Raw genomic sequence first — 14,379 nt, forward strand, 5'->3', positions numbered from 1 at the left:
ACATGTGGTAAGTACACACATGTGATTAGTACACGCATGTGATTAGATGCACTTGTGACTAGTATACACTGATTAGTACACATGTGCTAACTGGTTAGTAAATATGTTCTAACCAGTATATATGTGTATTAGTATACACATGCAATTATTACATACATGTAATTATTACACACAGTGATTAGTACACACATGTGATTAGTATATACTGTGATTAGTACACATGTGTGGTTAGTACATATATGTTATTAGTATACACATGTGATTATTACATACATGTGATTATTACACACCAGTGATTAGTACATACATGTGATTAGTACACATTTGTGGTTAGTGTACATGTATGATTAGTACATATATATGATCGATATACATGTGATTATTTGATTATTACACACATGTGATTAGATACAAATGCAGTACTTCAGGACCACCACTTGGCATCTGGAGTCGATGAAGCTAATTTGTGCTATGGATTTTATGATATTACAAATATTAAGGAGTGCAACAAAGGGACAGAACACAACAAACGTCACATCAGGCAGGCGTCAGTCATCCCGTATTAATCTTGCAGATGAAAAGTATTGAATGTTGAATCTTCATTTGGCTTTATTTAATCTTTATTTAGTAAGAAAGCCAGACTTTTTTTTTTTAAAGGATAACTCTTTAACTACCAAAGATGGCTGACACATGAACTTCTCCATAGATAAGCAGGAGAGGCAAAAGCCAGTCCATGTAAAACGTAAGCATCCGCAAAACAGACCGTCATGGAGTTTTGAACAAGGTGGAATCATCGATCTGGTGTTTTTAGCACTGAATAAGGGTAGTAGTAGTTTGGGTATTAATGAGAGGAAATGAACCTGCATGTTTCTTTTTGGCCTCGGCTCTTTTTGAGGAAAGGATCACAGATACCATCTTTATCCTTCCTCCTATGACGAGGGGACACTTTTCTCATTTTCTTGAATCCTTAAGTATCTCAGCTATCGTCTCAGTATTTTTTTACCTAAAAGGGGAGAGGTGATCACGGCACCACCTCTCTTACTGTTTGAAACAGGCATTGGGGGATTGGCTGGGGAGACTCTATGTCACAGGGTCTGTGTTTCCAGGCCTCGAATGTCGATATGAAGAAGACATCGTTTGCATTTTAAGGTTAATTTCCTTTAAGTAAACTGGCAGGGCTCCACACAGGTTTTTTTTTCCTGTGTGAGATTGGTGGACTAGATGCCAGATGGCCAGATATTTGTAACCATTGGAAGAAAAGACTTTTCTCTTCTCTGTGTCCATCGACACTGAACTGCTCCTCTTGTTTCATTGTTCTTCTTGACAGGGATTCGACAAACACGTGGATGTGTCTTCTGTTGCCAAACATTACAACATGAGCAAAAGCAAGGTAGATAACCAGTTCTACAGTGTGGAAGTGGGAGACTCAACCTTCACAGTTCTAAAGCGCTACCAGAACCTGAAGCCGATCGGCTCTGGGGCTCAGGGAATAGTTTGGTAAGTAGGATGGATTCGATCCACATTTGAAGAGAGCATGCTATCCTCATCTACAGGGGCCAAAGCGATAAATATCGGGCGAGATACATACATTGAAAATATAAAATTATCAGCACCATTTGTTTCTCCACTCATTAACAATATACAGCCTCCTATCACAAGAAATCAAACATTACAACACAAGGGAAGAAATAGACCCGGAGGATGAGAGGGTTTTTGCTGTTGCTGCCATATTCTGAAAAGTTTATGTGCGTATTTCACAGCAAGAACAAGACAGGGGCAGTTAGATCCCCAACGCATTTAAGAGAGATGAGTGAGCTCTCTCTGTGACTATTAAAGTTTGTACTGGTGAGTTTTCTGCCAAATAGCCAAGACTCATTTGGGGAGGGGCAGCCTCAACTGATACAATGCCCCACCAAACGGGCCTTTGGCAATCTTGTGGGGTGCTATCTTAACAGATGACTGATGTGGGTGGGCCCAGTGCCACTCCTAGGCTAGGGCTCTGGGTGCTGTAAGAAAGCAGGCTGAGCAGGCCATGGGGAGCGAGCCAGTAAGCAGCACCCCTCCATGGCCTCTGCTCCATGAGGGAGTGTGACTTGGAAGGATAAGGTGAAATAAAAATCCCCCCCCATTGCCTTTGCCACGGTGTTTTAATAAAGCAATAGACCTCAACCAAGACAAAGTTCAATGTTCACAATTAAGTTAACTATGTAGAAGGTAGTATAAAATATGTTTGCTTAGGGGCTCTTGGCAGCATACAACTGCCTGTAATTCCAGTTCCAGAAGATTCATCGCCCTCTTGTGGCCTCCATGTTCTCCTGCATGCATACACATGGTACATATAATACCCCCCCACATACACACACACACACACACACACACACACACACACACACACACACACACACACACCTTTAATATCTTTAAAACGTATTTGCTTAACCTTTCCTTGGCTCCTTAGTAAGCAGTTTTTCTTTCTTGTTATGCTGGAGTGATTAAACTGAATTCACCTGCATGTGAATTCAGCATCGTGAAGCTAGTGAAAAACTAACACCGTTTTAATTGACAAATACTCATCTGAATCATTTTAGTATGCAACGCATTAGCTAAATATATATAGTATACTTATTGGCATAATAAATTTCAATTTTGATTATTGATATCAGTTAGTAAAATTTTAGTATATGCACTCTCAATATATTTAGATATGTATATTTTATAAAGGACATTTATCAACTTGATATATTTTATTGTTTAAATAACTGATATATTACTTTTTATGTCCGAGGAGAACAGAAATACGCAGCATGGGATGAGTAAAGGCAATGAATGCTACATGGATTTTTAAAAATTTTAAACATTATTCATACATTTATTTTTTATAATTTTTTTAAAGATTTATTTATTACTTAATGTATATGCGTACACTGTAGCTATCTTCAGACACACCAGAAGAGGGCATCAGTCCCACTATAGATGGTTGTGAGCCACCATGTGGTTGCTGGGAATTGAACTCAAGTCCTATGGAAGAGCATTCAGTGCTCTTAACCTCTGAGCCATCTCTGCAGCCCCTATTCATACAGTTATAACTCTGGAGATGCTCTTGTATTAACAAGGATTGATAAATTAGAGATATGTGGGCCTCATTATAACTGCAAGATATGCTAGAGCAGGAAGGGAGGGGATCTGGAAAGACTGGCGGAGGGAAAGAATATGATAAAATGTATTCAAGTTTAAAAATTGTTTTAAATAGGAAAAATACAATAATAAAAGGACACGAATATCTAAAAAAAAAAAAGGGAAAAATTGTGGAAATTGCATTTCAATGGGTAGTTTTTACTGTTTTCCAAATGTTCATTGCACATCTCTTGATTCACTTGAAGTCTGGTCACTCCATTACACTGGCTGGCTTACTTCAGCGTCTGCAGTGGCTGGAGCGAGTGCGGTGCATTCTGGGTATACTCCCTGAGCCCAGTCACTAGCACTTACATCACACCCGCCAAACACATGGTGGCTGCTAGAGAAAGTCACCTGCTAAACTTCCATTTTTCCATCACATTACAAATGGAACAATTTTTCGGCATTTTTAAACAATGGGTTAAACATTTATTTTCGAAAGCATTGAAAGAGATAAAAAGGTAATAAGCATTTACAGCATTTTTTATTTGTCTATTTTTATGGCTCATGTATAAGGCAACCTCTTGCTAGTACAAAATATTTTAATAGAGTGGCAGCAGCATTGTTGGCTTTCAAAGATGTCTGCCAATCATCCCCAGGGTCCTGAGATATGTGGCCTGATGGGACACAGGGAGAATCAGAGGGTGTGGCTAAGAGTCCTCTCGGGCTATGCTGACGTATCCAGGTGGGAACAACATAATCAGTGGAGCTCTTAAAAGGACAAAAGGAGACAGAGAGCAATCAGAGCCCTGGAATTAGAAAGGGCGAGGAGGGGATTTGAAACACTGGAAACTGGCCACATGGCAGACTTTGACAGTGTAACAAGTGGGGCCATGAGCCAAGGAATGGGGCTGGCTTTGGGGAGCTGGAAATGGCTTAGTGCCAGTGGAGACATTAGTCTCAACTCAGGGAACTGGAGGCTGCCAACACCCCAAATGGAAAGAAGCAGGTTCTTTTCTAGGACCCCATGGAGAAACTCTGTTTTCCACCACCTTGGGTCTAGTCTGTGAAGTGCCCACAGGGCTCCTCATGTACAGAGTTGTAAGACAGTAAATATATCACTTAAGTAGTTGTTCTGTGACAGCTGTGGCAGTGGTACTCATGTATCCAGGGCAGTTAAGATTCCAACATGAAGAGTATTGGCTGCTCATCCAGAGGACCTGGGTTCAATTCCCAGCAGACACGTGGTAGTTTACAATTATCTACAGCTTCAGTTTCAGGGAACCAAATGCCCTCTTCTGGCCTCTGTGGACACTAGGCACACGTGCGGTGCACAGACATATACACAGGCAGAACACTCATGCACACAGCATAGCAAAATAATAAAAAAATGAAAGATAATTGCTGCTAATACCCCAAACTTATTGAAGTTTGGGGTGAGGACAGTGCTTCTTAGCAGATTGATGAAGAACTGTAGAATATTCACACAAGGAAGGTTTTCTCATTAAGATTCATAGCTCTAATAGTTTAATTTTTTTCCCTTCCAATAAATCTGTCATGGAAAGTGAGGACTGCCAGTAACAAGAAATAGGTAGACCTTTGATGAAGCCCTGACAGGTCAGAGTAGCATTTAGCTTGATAAGGTTTCAGATCATCATCGGAAGACTTGGCAATCCTATTCTAAGATCGTTACAATGTATCCTGTTATAAGATTGTCACAATGTATCCTGTTCTAAGATTGTTACAGTGTATCATGTTCTAAGATTGTTACAATGTATCATATTCGAACATATTGTTACAATGTGTTTCATGGAATATCTGGATGCTTTCCTTCCTTTCTATGGGATGTAAATGATCCTTGATCTTAACTAGAGCTTGATAAGAGATGTCGATAACGGAGTTGATACTGGGGACATTGAGTTTTGTTGGAGCCCTTGAAGGGGTTCTGGTTACTTCTGTCCTAGAACAAGGAGTTGGACAGAAAAACCACGATGCAGCAGAACTTCAGACAATTTATTAGAGAAAGATTCTCTTCCAGTGGCGGGAGAAGGGAGAAGGGAGAAGGGAGAAGGGCCAGAGCCAAGACAGAGTTTCCTGAACAGCTCAACTGTATAAAGTGCCTATGCTATAGTGCAGACTCTTTGAATAATTTGTCTCATGTGGGCCTTTGGTACTCAGTTGCTCCAATACTCTATCTAGTATGGGGAGTCTTGCATACAACTCAATGTATTGCTTATCTCAACAGCGTATTAAACATCGAAGCGGGGACATGAGTTTTAGGATTATGGTGACCCACAGACCATCTTCATGAACTCTAGAGTGTATCTTTGTAAGAAACAGTGGTGCCATCCAGGCTTTTGCAGTCTATCTTAGTCTACTGCCTTCTCTCTGCCTTTACTCCAGGTTCCCCTGATCTTTCGCACTCAACCATACTCTCCTGACTCAAAACTTCCCATGAGTAAGATTTTTAAACTCATTTTTAGGACAAATTTATCAGAAAGACGAAACAAAGCAACAGCAACAAGAACAAAAACCCAAAACAAATCAAACAAAAACACCACCTGCATTTCAAAATGGAAGCCTTGGCATTTCCTGAGGTTCTTGGTTCTTTTGCCTCTAGCTGGGGAGGAGGGGAGCATCTTCATTTCAGCAAAGGGGGCAATGCAGGCCTGAAAGGGGACAATGCCAGGCTTTGCTCTTCTGTGTGTGTGTAAATGCTGCAGGCAGAGCTACTTCTCTTCCTTATGCCTTCTCAATCTAAACCCTGCAATATCTTTGTTTAGTTCTAACGTGAGTCTGACACTGTTTATGCCATATCTAGTCTTCAGTTGCTCTCCCTTCCAACTTTTCTTCATTTAATTTCTCGTCTATTTCCTTTTGTAGACAATGAGCTCCTTCCCACCCAGCACGTGTCTATAGCCAGGCCTGCCCGTGGAGTCCACAGACTATCCCCATGTTCAGGATAACAGTTACATGCGTAGGTTGTCTTAAATATTCCATATAATTCTGAATATAGAGACTGGTTAGAACTGGGGTCTGGATCTGACTGTGTCTCTGAAGAAAACATAAAGTTAAGAAACGGACTGTTCATTTATTTAGACTAACTTTACTTTGGAACAGGAATAAAACACGGAGGAACCAGTTTGAAAAGAGATGTCATAAAGTTTCCACTGTGCCACCACAAAAGTGTATATGCACATGTGTGTATGTGTGTGTGTGTGTGTGTGTGTGTGTGTGTGTGTGTCCAACATGAACTCTGCTTTTTCACTGTAAATGTAGGTATACAGACACTTTGCCACCATGCCCCCAGCCCCTGTGTTTGCTTGAAATGGAGTCTCCTCTACCCTGTTCCAGTTGTCTGACACTTGCTCCTTATTTTCACACTTTCTCCTCCTCCTTCAGCTGCCTTATTATTGATTTAATACCAGGGGTCAAAGCAATGCTAAAATTTCTTCAAAAGAAGTAATGACTACGGTGGCTTTCAGACTTTACTGCTGACCAAAGTCTTAATCTCTGTATGGTGGGAAATCATGAAGCAACCTGGGATGAGCCTTAAGAACAGCATTCAGGAGTCAATGAGCAAACTATGTCAGCGTTTTCCAGTCTTCGGGAGAGGGTTGCAGGAGTGTTTTGAGCTAGTTACATGAATACCCAAACAACCATAAAATTGTCAAGACTTTAAGAAGATTTGAGGAAGGTAGGTATATATATATATATATATATATATATATATATATATATATGTATATATATGTAATAAATATATGTATATATATACATATATATGTGTGATATATATATATATATATAATAGAAAATTAAAACAAGAAAAATCCTCATGTTCTAGATATGGAGTTAAAGAATCTACTTGCGGGTTGGGGATTTAGCTCAGCGGAAAAGCGCTTGCCTAGGGAGCGCAAGGCCCTGGGTTCGGTCCCCAGCTCCGAAAAAAAGAAAAAAGAAAAGAAAAAAAAAAAGAAAGAAAGAAACGACTTGACTGACACTCCGTGGATCAGTCTGATAAGAACTCGCCTGAGGTGCTTCTCCCTGCTTTTGAACTTGAGCCTTTATTGACCAGTCTTATTTACAACACACAGGTCACAGACATTGGCACAGCTGGGCATGGTAGCACATACCAGCATTTGGGAGGCAGAGGCAGAGAGGCAGGTGGATCTCTGTAAGTTCAAGGCCAGTCAAGTCTACAGATCAAGTTCTGGGACAGCCAGAGTGACATGAGACCTTGCCTTGGAAAAAAAAAAAAAAACAAACGAGTAACAAACAAATTAAATTACGGAATTATTTACAAATGTACACAGACCAAGAAAATCATCTTTAAGGTCAGAATTTGAGTGGGGCCGTGTTATGGTGATGGGGTTGATGGGTGAGAGCCCCCAACTTCCTGAGTAACAGGAGGGAGACTTGCTCAGCGTTCCCAGGTGATTTTATTGGGTCTCAGGAGGCACTGCTTACACTCCCTTGGCGCACTTCTCCCAGCCTCTAATGAGCCATTACCCTAAGTGACTGGGCTTTCATCACACATTTATGTTTAGCCCTTGACCTGGGAAGTGATTACTCCCTCATTTGCATGCGCAACAGCAGTGCATTCTGCCTTCACGATTTCCTACTCATTTTGCAACCCAGACCTTCAGCTGCAGTCTTCTTGAAATCAGGCGCACTGAGCTTCAGATAGTGCCTCCAGACCCGTGAGAGGTTTCACGCAGTGGGACCTAAGTGAAAGAGAATAGACAGATGTCTTATTTTTTTCTTCTGTTTGGCCGTTCTTTTTGTCCCCCTTGTCTAAGTCTGACTTTAAATATCTACTTATAATTTTCCCGATCAATGAATAAGACTTGCAAACAACAATTCTTGCTTTCGCGGAGAAAATGTAGTACACCGAGAAACAATAGGTAGAAGTTTCAGGGAAGAGTGCTTAGGAGGAAATATACATACGTATAAAATATTATATATAATACCGATGGTCTTGTGTTGGCTATAGTATGTGAGTTGATATGTGTAAATATATAATGTCAAAATAACAGGTGATATTTATGGAGTTGGTAGTTATAGTATCAAAAAAATTTACATTTGGGTTTAAGGTATGTAATGAACAAGTATTCCAAATTCTCTCATTCTTCAGTTAATTCTAATTAATTTATATTCTTAGGGTTAAAACTTAACAAGAATTTGTAGCCTAAACACATTATTTTATGGTAGAAGTGAAGAGTAATCCTTTGTATTACCGTAAATAACTATTCACTTACAGATATCTGAGTTCCTTCGAAATCACTTATTGGGGTGAATACCAATGTCTCTGTCAGAAGAGACAATTAGTTAATAATTTTGTACTTATTTATAAATTCTGTTTCAGTCCCTGAGATGGAGTGGTTAATTGACATAAATTCTTGCTTCATAAGCCCCTCCCTGTCTTCTAGAGTCATCGAAAGAAAGACCCTCGTCTCTAAAATATCAAGTCGCTGTGTGGTCACCTTGCTCCTTTCTCTGATGCAGAGATCATGAGTAAATCTTAGGATTCATGTGCATTCATTATATGTAATATTTAACATAGGTATACATACAACACATGTATGATAACCTCCACGCTAATCCAGTTTATCTTAGAAAACCCGAAGTTCCTTACGGGAGGGACACAGCTTCACCGGTGTGCGTGGATTAAGCTGAGTAGCAGAAGGCAATCGTCCTTGCTCTGACCGCTTCAGAAGGCCTGCCCTGTCCCCCTGCAGACAAGGCGTGTTTGTTTTAAAGAAGAGCAGCTGTGGGCTTATGAGCGATGCCCCTATAGAGAGTGGTGCTGGAAGGGTCTTTGTGGAAAGTTCGGAGGGAAGAGGCTATCCCCCATCTTCATGCAGAGCCTGCCTCTGGCCCGTTCCAGATGTCACCGTTTACAACACCGGCCTGTCTTGCTCATCTAGGATTTGACTGCGGGAGCTGAGACATCTTTCAGTTTGGAAGGCGCTCCGACAGCTCCAGCGTTCCCCTTGCCTGCAATCTGCGCTCATCTCCGATTCACATCCTCACCTGCAGTGGAATTTAAATTTATTTAAAATATTCGACCCTGTCAAGCGCTTCCCATTCACCGTCACAAGCTATGAATTCAGCCTTCGATCGTTGCATGTTAAGCGCCTGTCTACCATGGTACAGTTCGAGTCACCATCAGAAAAGGCGCTTGCCCAGGTCACTGGACGAAGGCTTCTTTTAGTTTCTGACATATACTTACTGATGCTCAGAACTGTGCTCTTGTTTAACTATAGTCTTATCTTTGCTACTAAAATGTCTTACACAAAGGATTTAATTGTGTCCATTCATAAAAATCAAAAATGCACTCTCAATCAAGGTGGCTCAAACCCCAAGTATATTTATAAAAACGTAAAAGAGCGAAGTAAAACAAAACCAAAAACCCTTTCTTAGGGTTCACCCCAGACGGCAGACTATGAGGTAGACAAGTGGCTAAAAACGGATGGACTTCGGATTTCAAAGGAAAGGAAATTTGCCTAGCAAAACCGTAAACTGGACAACAAGGGTAGGTTAACAGATGCAATCGATAATAGATTAGTGTGCTGAACAGGTCTCGGCCACAGGGTTTGGGAGTCCCACGAAGGTGGAAAGGAGGAAGAGGGGAAAATTACAAATCACACTGTTGTCAAGCTGACATTATCCCCTCTCTTCCTGGGAGCTCCCCCTCCTTCCCACCCCGTTCCTCTCAGTGTCTCTTCAAGGACTCTGTCAAGTGTCTGTCAGGGCCTTCCTTTGGTCTGAGGCCATCGCTCACCTGCTATTGTTTTCCCACCTAACTTTGGCTCCGTGAGGATTAATAATGTACTTCATGAATGTTGTTTCCTCCTCTTCCCTGTTCCGACTGTAGCCCTGTTCTTCGAGCTCTCACCCAGATCAGCACGGTTGGCTGGCTGCCCTCTCCTGCTGGAAGGCTAAGCCAGCTGAGTGTCATATAACCACACTGATTTTCTCCGTTATGGGTTTATGAGCTTCATCCTCAGCTGGGTTCCTGTTCTTGCTTAGCAACCCTTTCGCTTACGTGTCTCCTCCGCTTCCTATCCCATTTCCCATGGCGGCCATTACAACCCCTTTACAAGTTTCCTGTGAGCTCCTAATCCCATTTTCTCACTCCATTATGTGCAGAAGGCCTTACCTGCTTCTTGTAAAAGAAAGCATATGGCCTAAGGCAAGTGCACTCTACAATTTTCTTTCTTCGATGTCATCTGCAGCCTTCTGTGCTCAGCGTGTCCCCCATGAAGAGTGCCCCGGATGGCTGACCGACTATGTCTGTGATCCCCTTCCCTCCTATCTCTGTATAAAATCAACTGTAGCTTCCTCCCTCCCGCCTATAGAAGAAGACTTCTCTGCAAAGTGTCATCTAAAAATAAGTCCTTTAGATTTCGTTAGACCCTAAAAGACCTTTCTGTCACTCTTTTTTTGTTTCCTACTCTAGGCTCTTGATAAGATGATATGAATTTAACATCTTCCTTCTCTTTTTAAAGGAAGATTTATTTATTCTATATAAGTACACTGGAAAGGCCGAGAATCCGGTAGTTGCTTAGTCTGCAAGGCTGGATGTCTCAGCACTGCTGGTTCGGAGCTGAGGGCCTGAGGGTTCCCGGAGAGCTGCTGATCTTCAACTACATGGGATTCTCGAAGAAGTTGGTTCTGTGTCATGAAACCAAGGTCACAGTGCTAGAATGAATGAACGTGTCACCCGGAGGGCAAGCAGGCAGAGCGCAGTGTCCTCCTGCTGCGCCCCTTAATCTGGGATGCCACCAAAGGAGTCGCCTACATTTCCTGCTTCAAAGGACACCATCAAGAAAATTCCTCTCGGGAGCGCCCTGGCAGCTTGTGCTTTACTGGATTCCAGGTGCAGTGGGATCGTCAGACAAGATCGGTCCTCCCACCATCAAATTGTTAATTCTTAGTTCCTTTGAATTTCAAAATGGTGACTTTCAAAGTTTGCCTGTGTTTGGAACAGAACTGTGAGGGACAGCATGTGTGACACTTCCTGGTTATTTCGTCTGAGGATAAAGCTAGAAGAAGCACAGACACAGGGGTCTTCAGGTTCTAACACCAGGCGTTAGGTAGTAGCCAATATGAGTCAGTTTTCAGTCTTATTGCCTGGCTTAGGTTGCAGCCAGTAATAACAGATGCCGGCCTTCCTCGTTAAATGACCGGAAAGCCAAAGTTGCAAAGGGCAAAGATGTGGATCAGGAGTGTATTAGTTAGCTTGCGGTTGTAATAAAAGCAACATCAGGAAGGAACAGTTTATTGTGGCTCTCCATTTGAGAAGGGAGATAGTCCACCATGATGAGGAAGGCATGAAGGCAGGGAGGTAAGATGGCTGCTTGTATTCAGGAAGCAGAGTGTGGACCAGAAGTGGGGCTGGACTAAGATGCAGACAGTGACCCACCTGCTCGCTGAGGCTCCCATCTGAGGGAGGGCGTTACCGACTGGAGAACACTAGGGCTCCTGGAGAACGGGCCACCTTCAAACCACAGGAGGGAGCTAGCAAAACAGATATGGATATCAGACATTTTTTCTGAATCCAAAAGAGATTTGGAGGCAGATGTCAAGAACCAGGCAAGAGGGGAGACATGAACACCTAGAGACAAGTGTCATGAATGTTGTTGGCTGCTAAGTGGCTGGCAGTGTTAGCTGGGGTTGAAGCTCACTGCTCCCTGATTTCCCACCATCCCCATGGTCAGGCATTAGGTCTCTCTCTCTTGATGGCTATTTTTCATTGCTCTTTCAATATTGCATTTGTAAAATGGTCTTCTTCCTCGGGCCTTTCTCTTCTGTTATGCCTGAATTCCGCTGGTATTTCATACATGGATTTGTGGTCTACTCAAGCTTGCCGTTCACTGTGAATGTCTTACTTAGGAATCGCTCATAGCTCAGCCACATCATTTAGACTTTGTCAGCTCATAGGGGTTTGCTACCGTCGTAGGCTGGAGGCTGGGAGTGTCCGGGTGGAGTGCCATCCCCAGTGGTTCGGATGATTGACTGATACCCAGCCCTGGCTTCCACACTGCCTACAGAGGAAAGTTCCTTGGCAGAACAGTTTCTAATTCTGTAGAACAACATACTAGCACTTTTCCCCAAATATACTATCTGCCGAAGAACTTATGGTTCTATTCAAAAGGAACACAAATGAACATGTTTCCTGGGATCTAGTGTTATCTCCAGTCATGCACACAGCATGCATCAGTTATGCTCATCCATCCGTCCGTCCATCCGTCCGTCCATCCATCCATCCATCCATCCATCCATCCATCCATCTGTCCATCTCTCTTCTGCTCTCTAATCTCCACATACTTCTGAGCCTTAGGTTATGAAGATTTCACTTTCAGGCTAATGTTTGTTTCCATGTGTGAGAGAAAAGAAAATACTGGTGTGTGTGCGTGTGTGTGTGTGTGTGTGTGTGCTTGGATTACTTCCCTTAACATACTGTATTTTCCAGTGTCTATTCCACTGCAATCCCTGAGATTTTATTCTTTGCTGACTAATATACCACCATGTGTATACCACATTTCCTTTCTCCATGGCTCTCTTGAGGGGCACTTAGTTTGATTCCTCAGTTTAGCTACTGAGGAAATAACGCCCTGGTAAATATGCGTCTGCAGTAGTTCTTCACTGTGCCCATTGATCTGCTTCAATACATGTCTAGAAGCATATGGTTGGATCGGCTGTCACTCCTGTGACTTGCTAACTTTGATTCTCACCATTGGGGATGGTTCCCCTTTCCCACATCCTTATGAGCATTGTTTAGTTTTGTGTTGACTTTATTCATGTGTTATTATTGACTGTTCATGTATGTGTACATGTGTGTATCTGAATGTTTACGTGTGAACTTGTGCATGCATGTATGCATGTGAGTGTGGAGGCCAGAGGCCAAGCTCAGGTTTTATTTCCCATGAGTAGTATATTTTGTTTGTTTCTCTTCCCCCAGCTGCCACCCCCACCCTGTCCCCCTGTGTGTGTGTGTCTTGTGTGTCTGTGTGTGTATGTGTCTTTTGTGTATGTGTCTTTTGTGTGTGTGTTTGTGTGTATGTGTCTTTTGTGTGTGTGTATGTATCTTTTGTGTGTGTGTCTGTGTGTGTGTCTTTTGTGTGTGTCTGTGTGTATGTGTCTTTTGTGTGTGTCTGTGTGTGTATGTATGTGTCGTGTGTGTGTGTGTGTGTGTGTGTGTGTATACACCTTCTTGTATACTAATGCAAGCAAGCATGAGCTTGCCATGCCGCCCTTGTGGAGGTCAGAGGACAACCCTGGGTATGGGTCTTCACTTTGCATCTTGGTTGAGGCAGTCTCTGATGTTTTCCCATGATGTACACCAGGCTATGTACCCAAGCAGTTTCCAGCATTCTCCTGTCTCTACCTCACATCTCCTTCCACAGGTTCGGAGACTACACACTTGTGCTTTGCCTTGCATGTTTATGGTAGTTTTTCATTAGTCATCCTCAACTCCAGGGTCTCTCCTGGGACTCGGGGCTCACTTCCTAGGCTAGACTAGCTGGCGTGTGAGCTCCCAGGCCCTTGTGAGCCTTGGCTCTGCCAGTGTTTCTTTGTTTTTCCTTGTTTGTTTCTAATGTAGATGCTGGTCATAGGAACCAGCTTCTCATGCAATCACCTTATAGACATTTATGGATGATGTTACCTCCTCAGCCCGGGTGCCCCCGACCCTGAATTAATTTGGTAATGGTTGCTACAACTGGAATGAGATGGGATTTAGTGATAGTTTTGATTTTATTTGCATGCCCTAAGAGCTAATATTACTAAGTCTTCCCATTTATTTATTGTCTGTTTGCATTTATTCATTTGAGATACATCCACCCGGATCTTCTTCATTTTAAAATTGGGTTGTTTTAAAGTTTCTTTCTGGTTCCTTGTGTGCTCTGCATGCTACCTCTCTGCCCCCGCCTGGTGAGTGGAGCTAGATGGATTTTCCAGTCTGTACCCCACCCCCCATGAATTGCTTCCTTTGCTGTGCAGATCTTCGTGCTCTGATTCGATCCCCCTTGTCGTGTGTTGTCTTTGCTTTGCTTTGGAGATCTGATTCGGAAATCTGTCGCCATTGTCTGTATGTTGACACGTGTATTTCTTCCAGTAATGGCAGTTGCTGGTCTTACATTTAGGCTTTTGGTGTACTTCAGTTTACCACTGCACATGGTGAGAACTAAGGGGTGAGTTTGAACCCTCTACTCCATCTGTTTGATGTATTTGAGTTTGTTTACCATTGCACAAGAT

The 14,379-nt window shown here is 42.5% G+C and overlaps 1 protein-coding gene across 13 annotated transcripts in view; it reads left to right on the forward strand.

The window, feature by feature from the left end:
* The window catches only part of Mapk10 (mitogen activated protein kinase 10), a 276,187-nt gene that overhangs the window by 160,957 nt on the left and 100,851 nt on the right, over positions 1-14,379 (forward strand). For all 13 annotated transcript variants that reach the window (NM_012806.2, NM_001270556.1, NM_001318190.1 and 10 more), the window contains 1 exon segment: positions 1,328-1,497. In NM_012806.2, coding sequence (NP_036938.2) covers positions 1,376-1,497 — 122 coding nt within the window. In that variant the 5' untranslated portion in view covers positions 1,328-1,375.

The sequence above is a fragment of the Rattus norvegicus genome, chromosome 14 (assembly GCF_021556685.1).
Source record: "Rattus norvegicus strain SHRSP/BbbUtx chromosome 14, alternate assembly SHRSP_T2T, whole genome shotgun sequence".
NCBI lineage: Eukaryota > Metazoa > Chordata > Mammalia > Rodentia > Muridae > Rattus > Rattus norvegicus.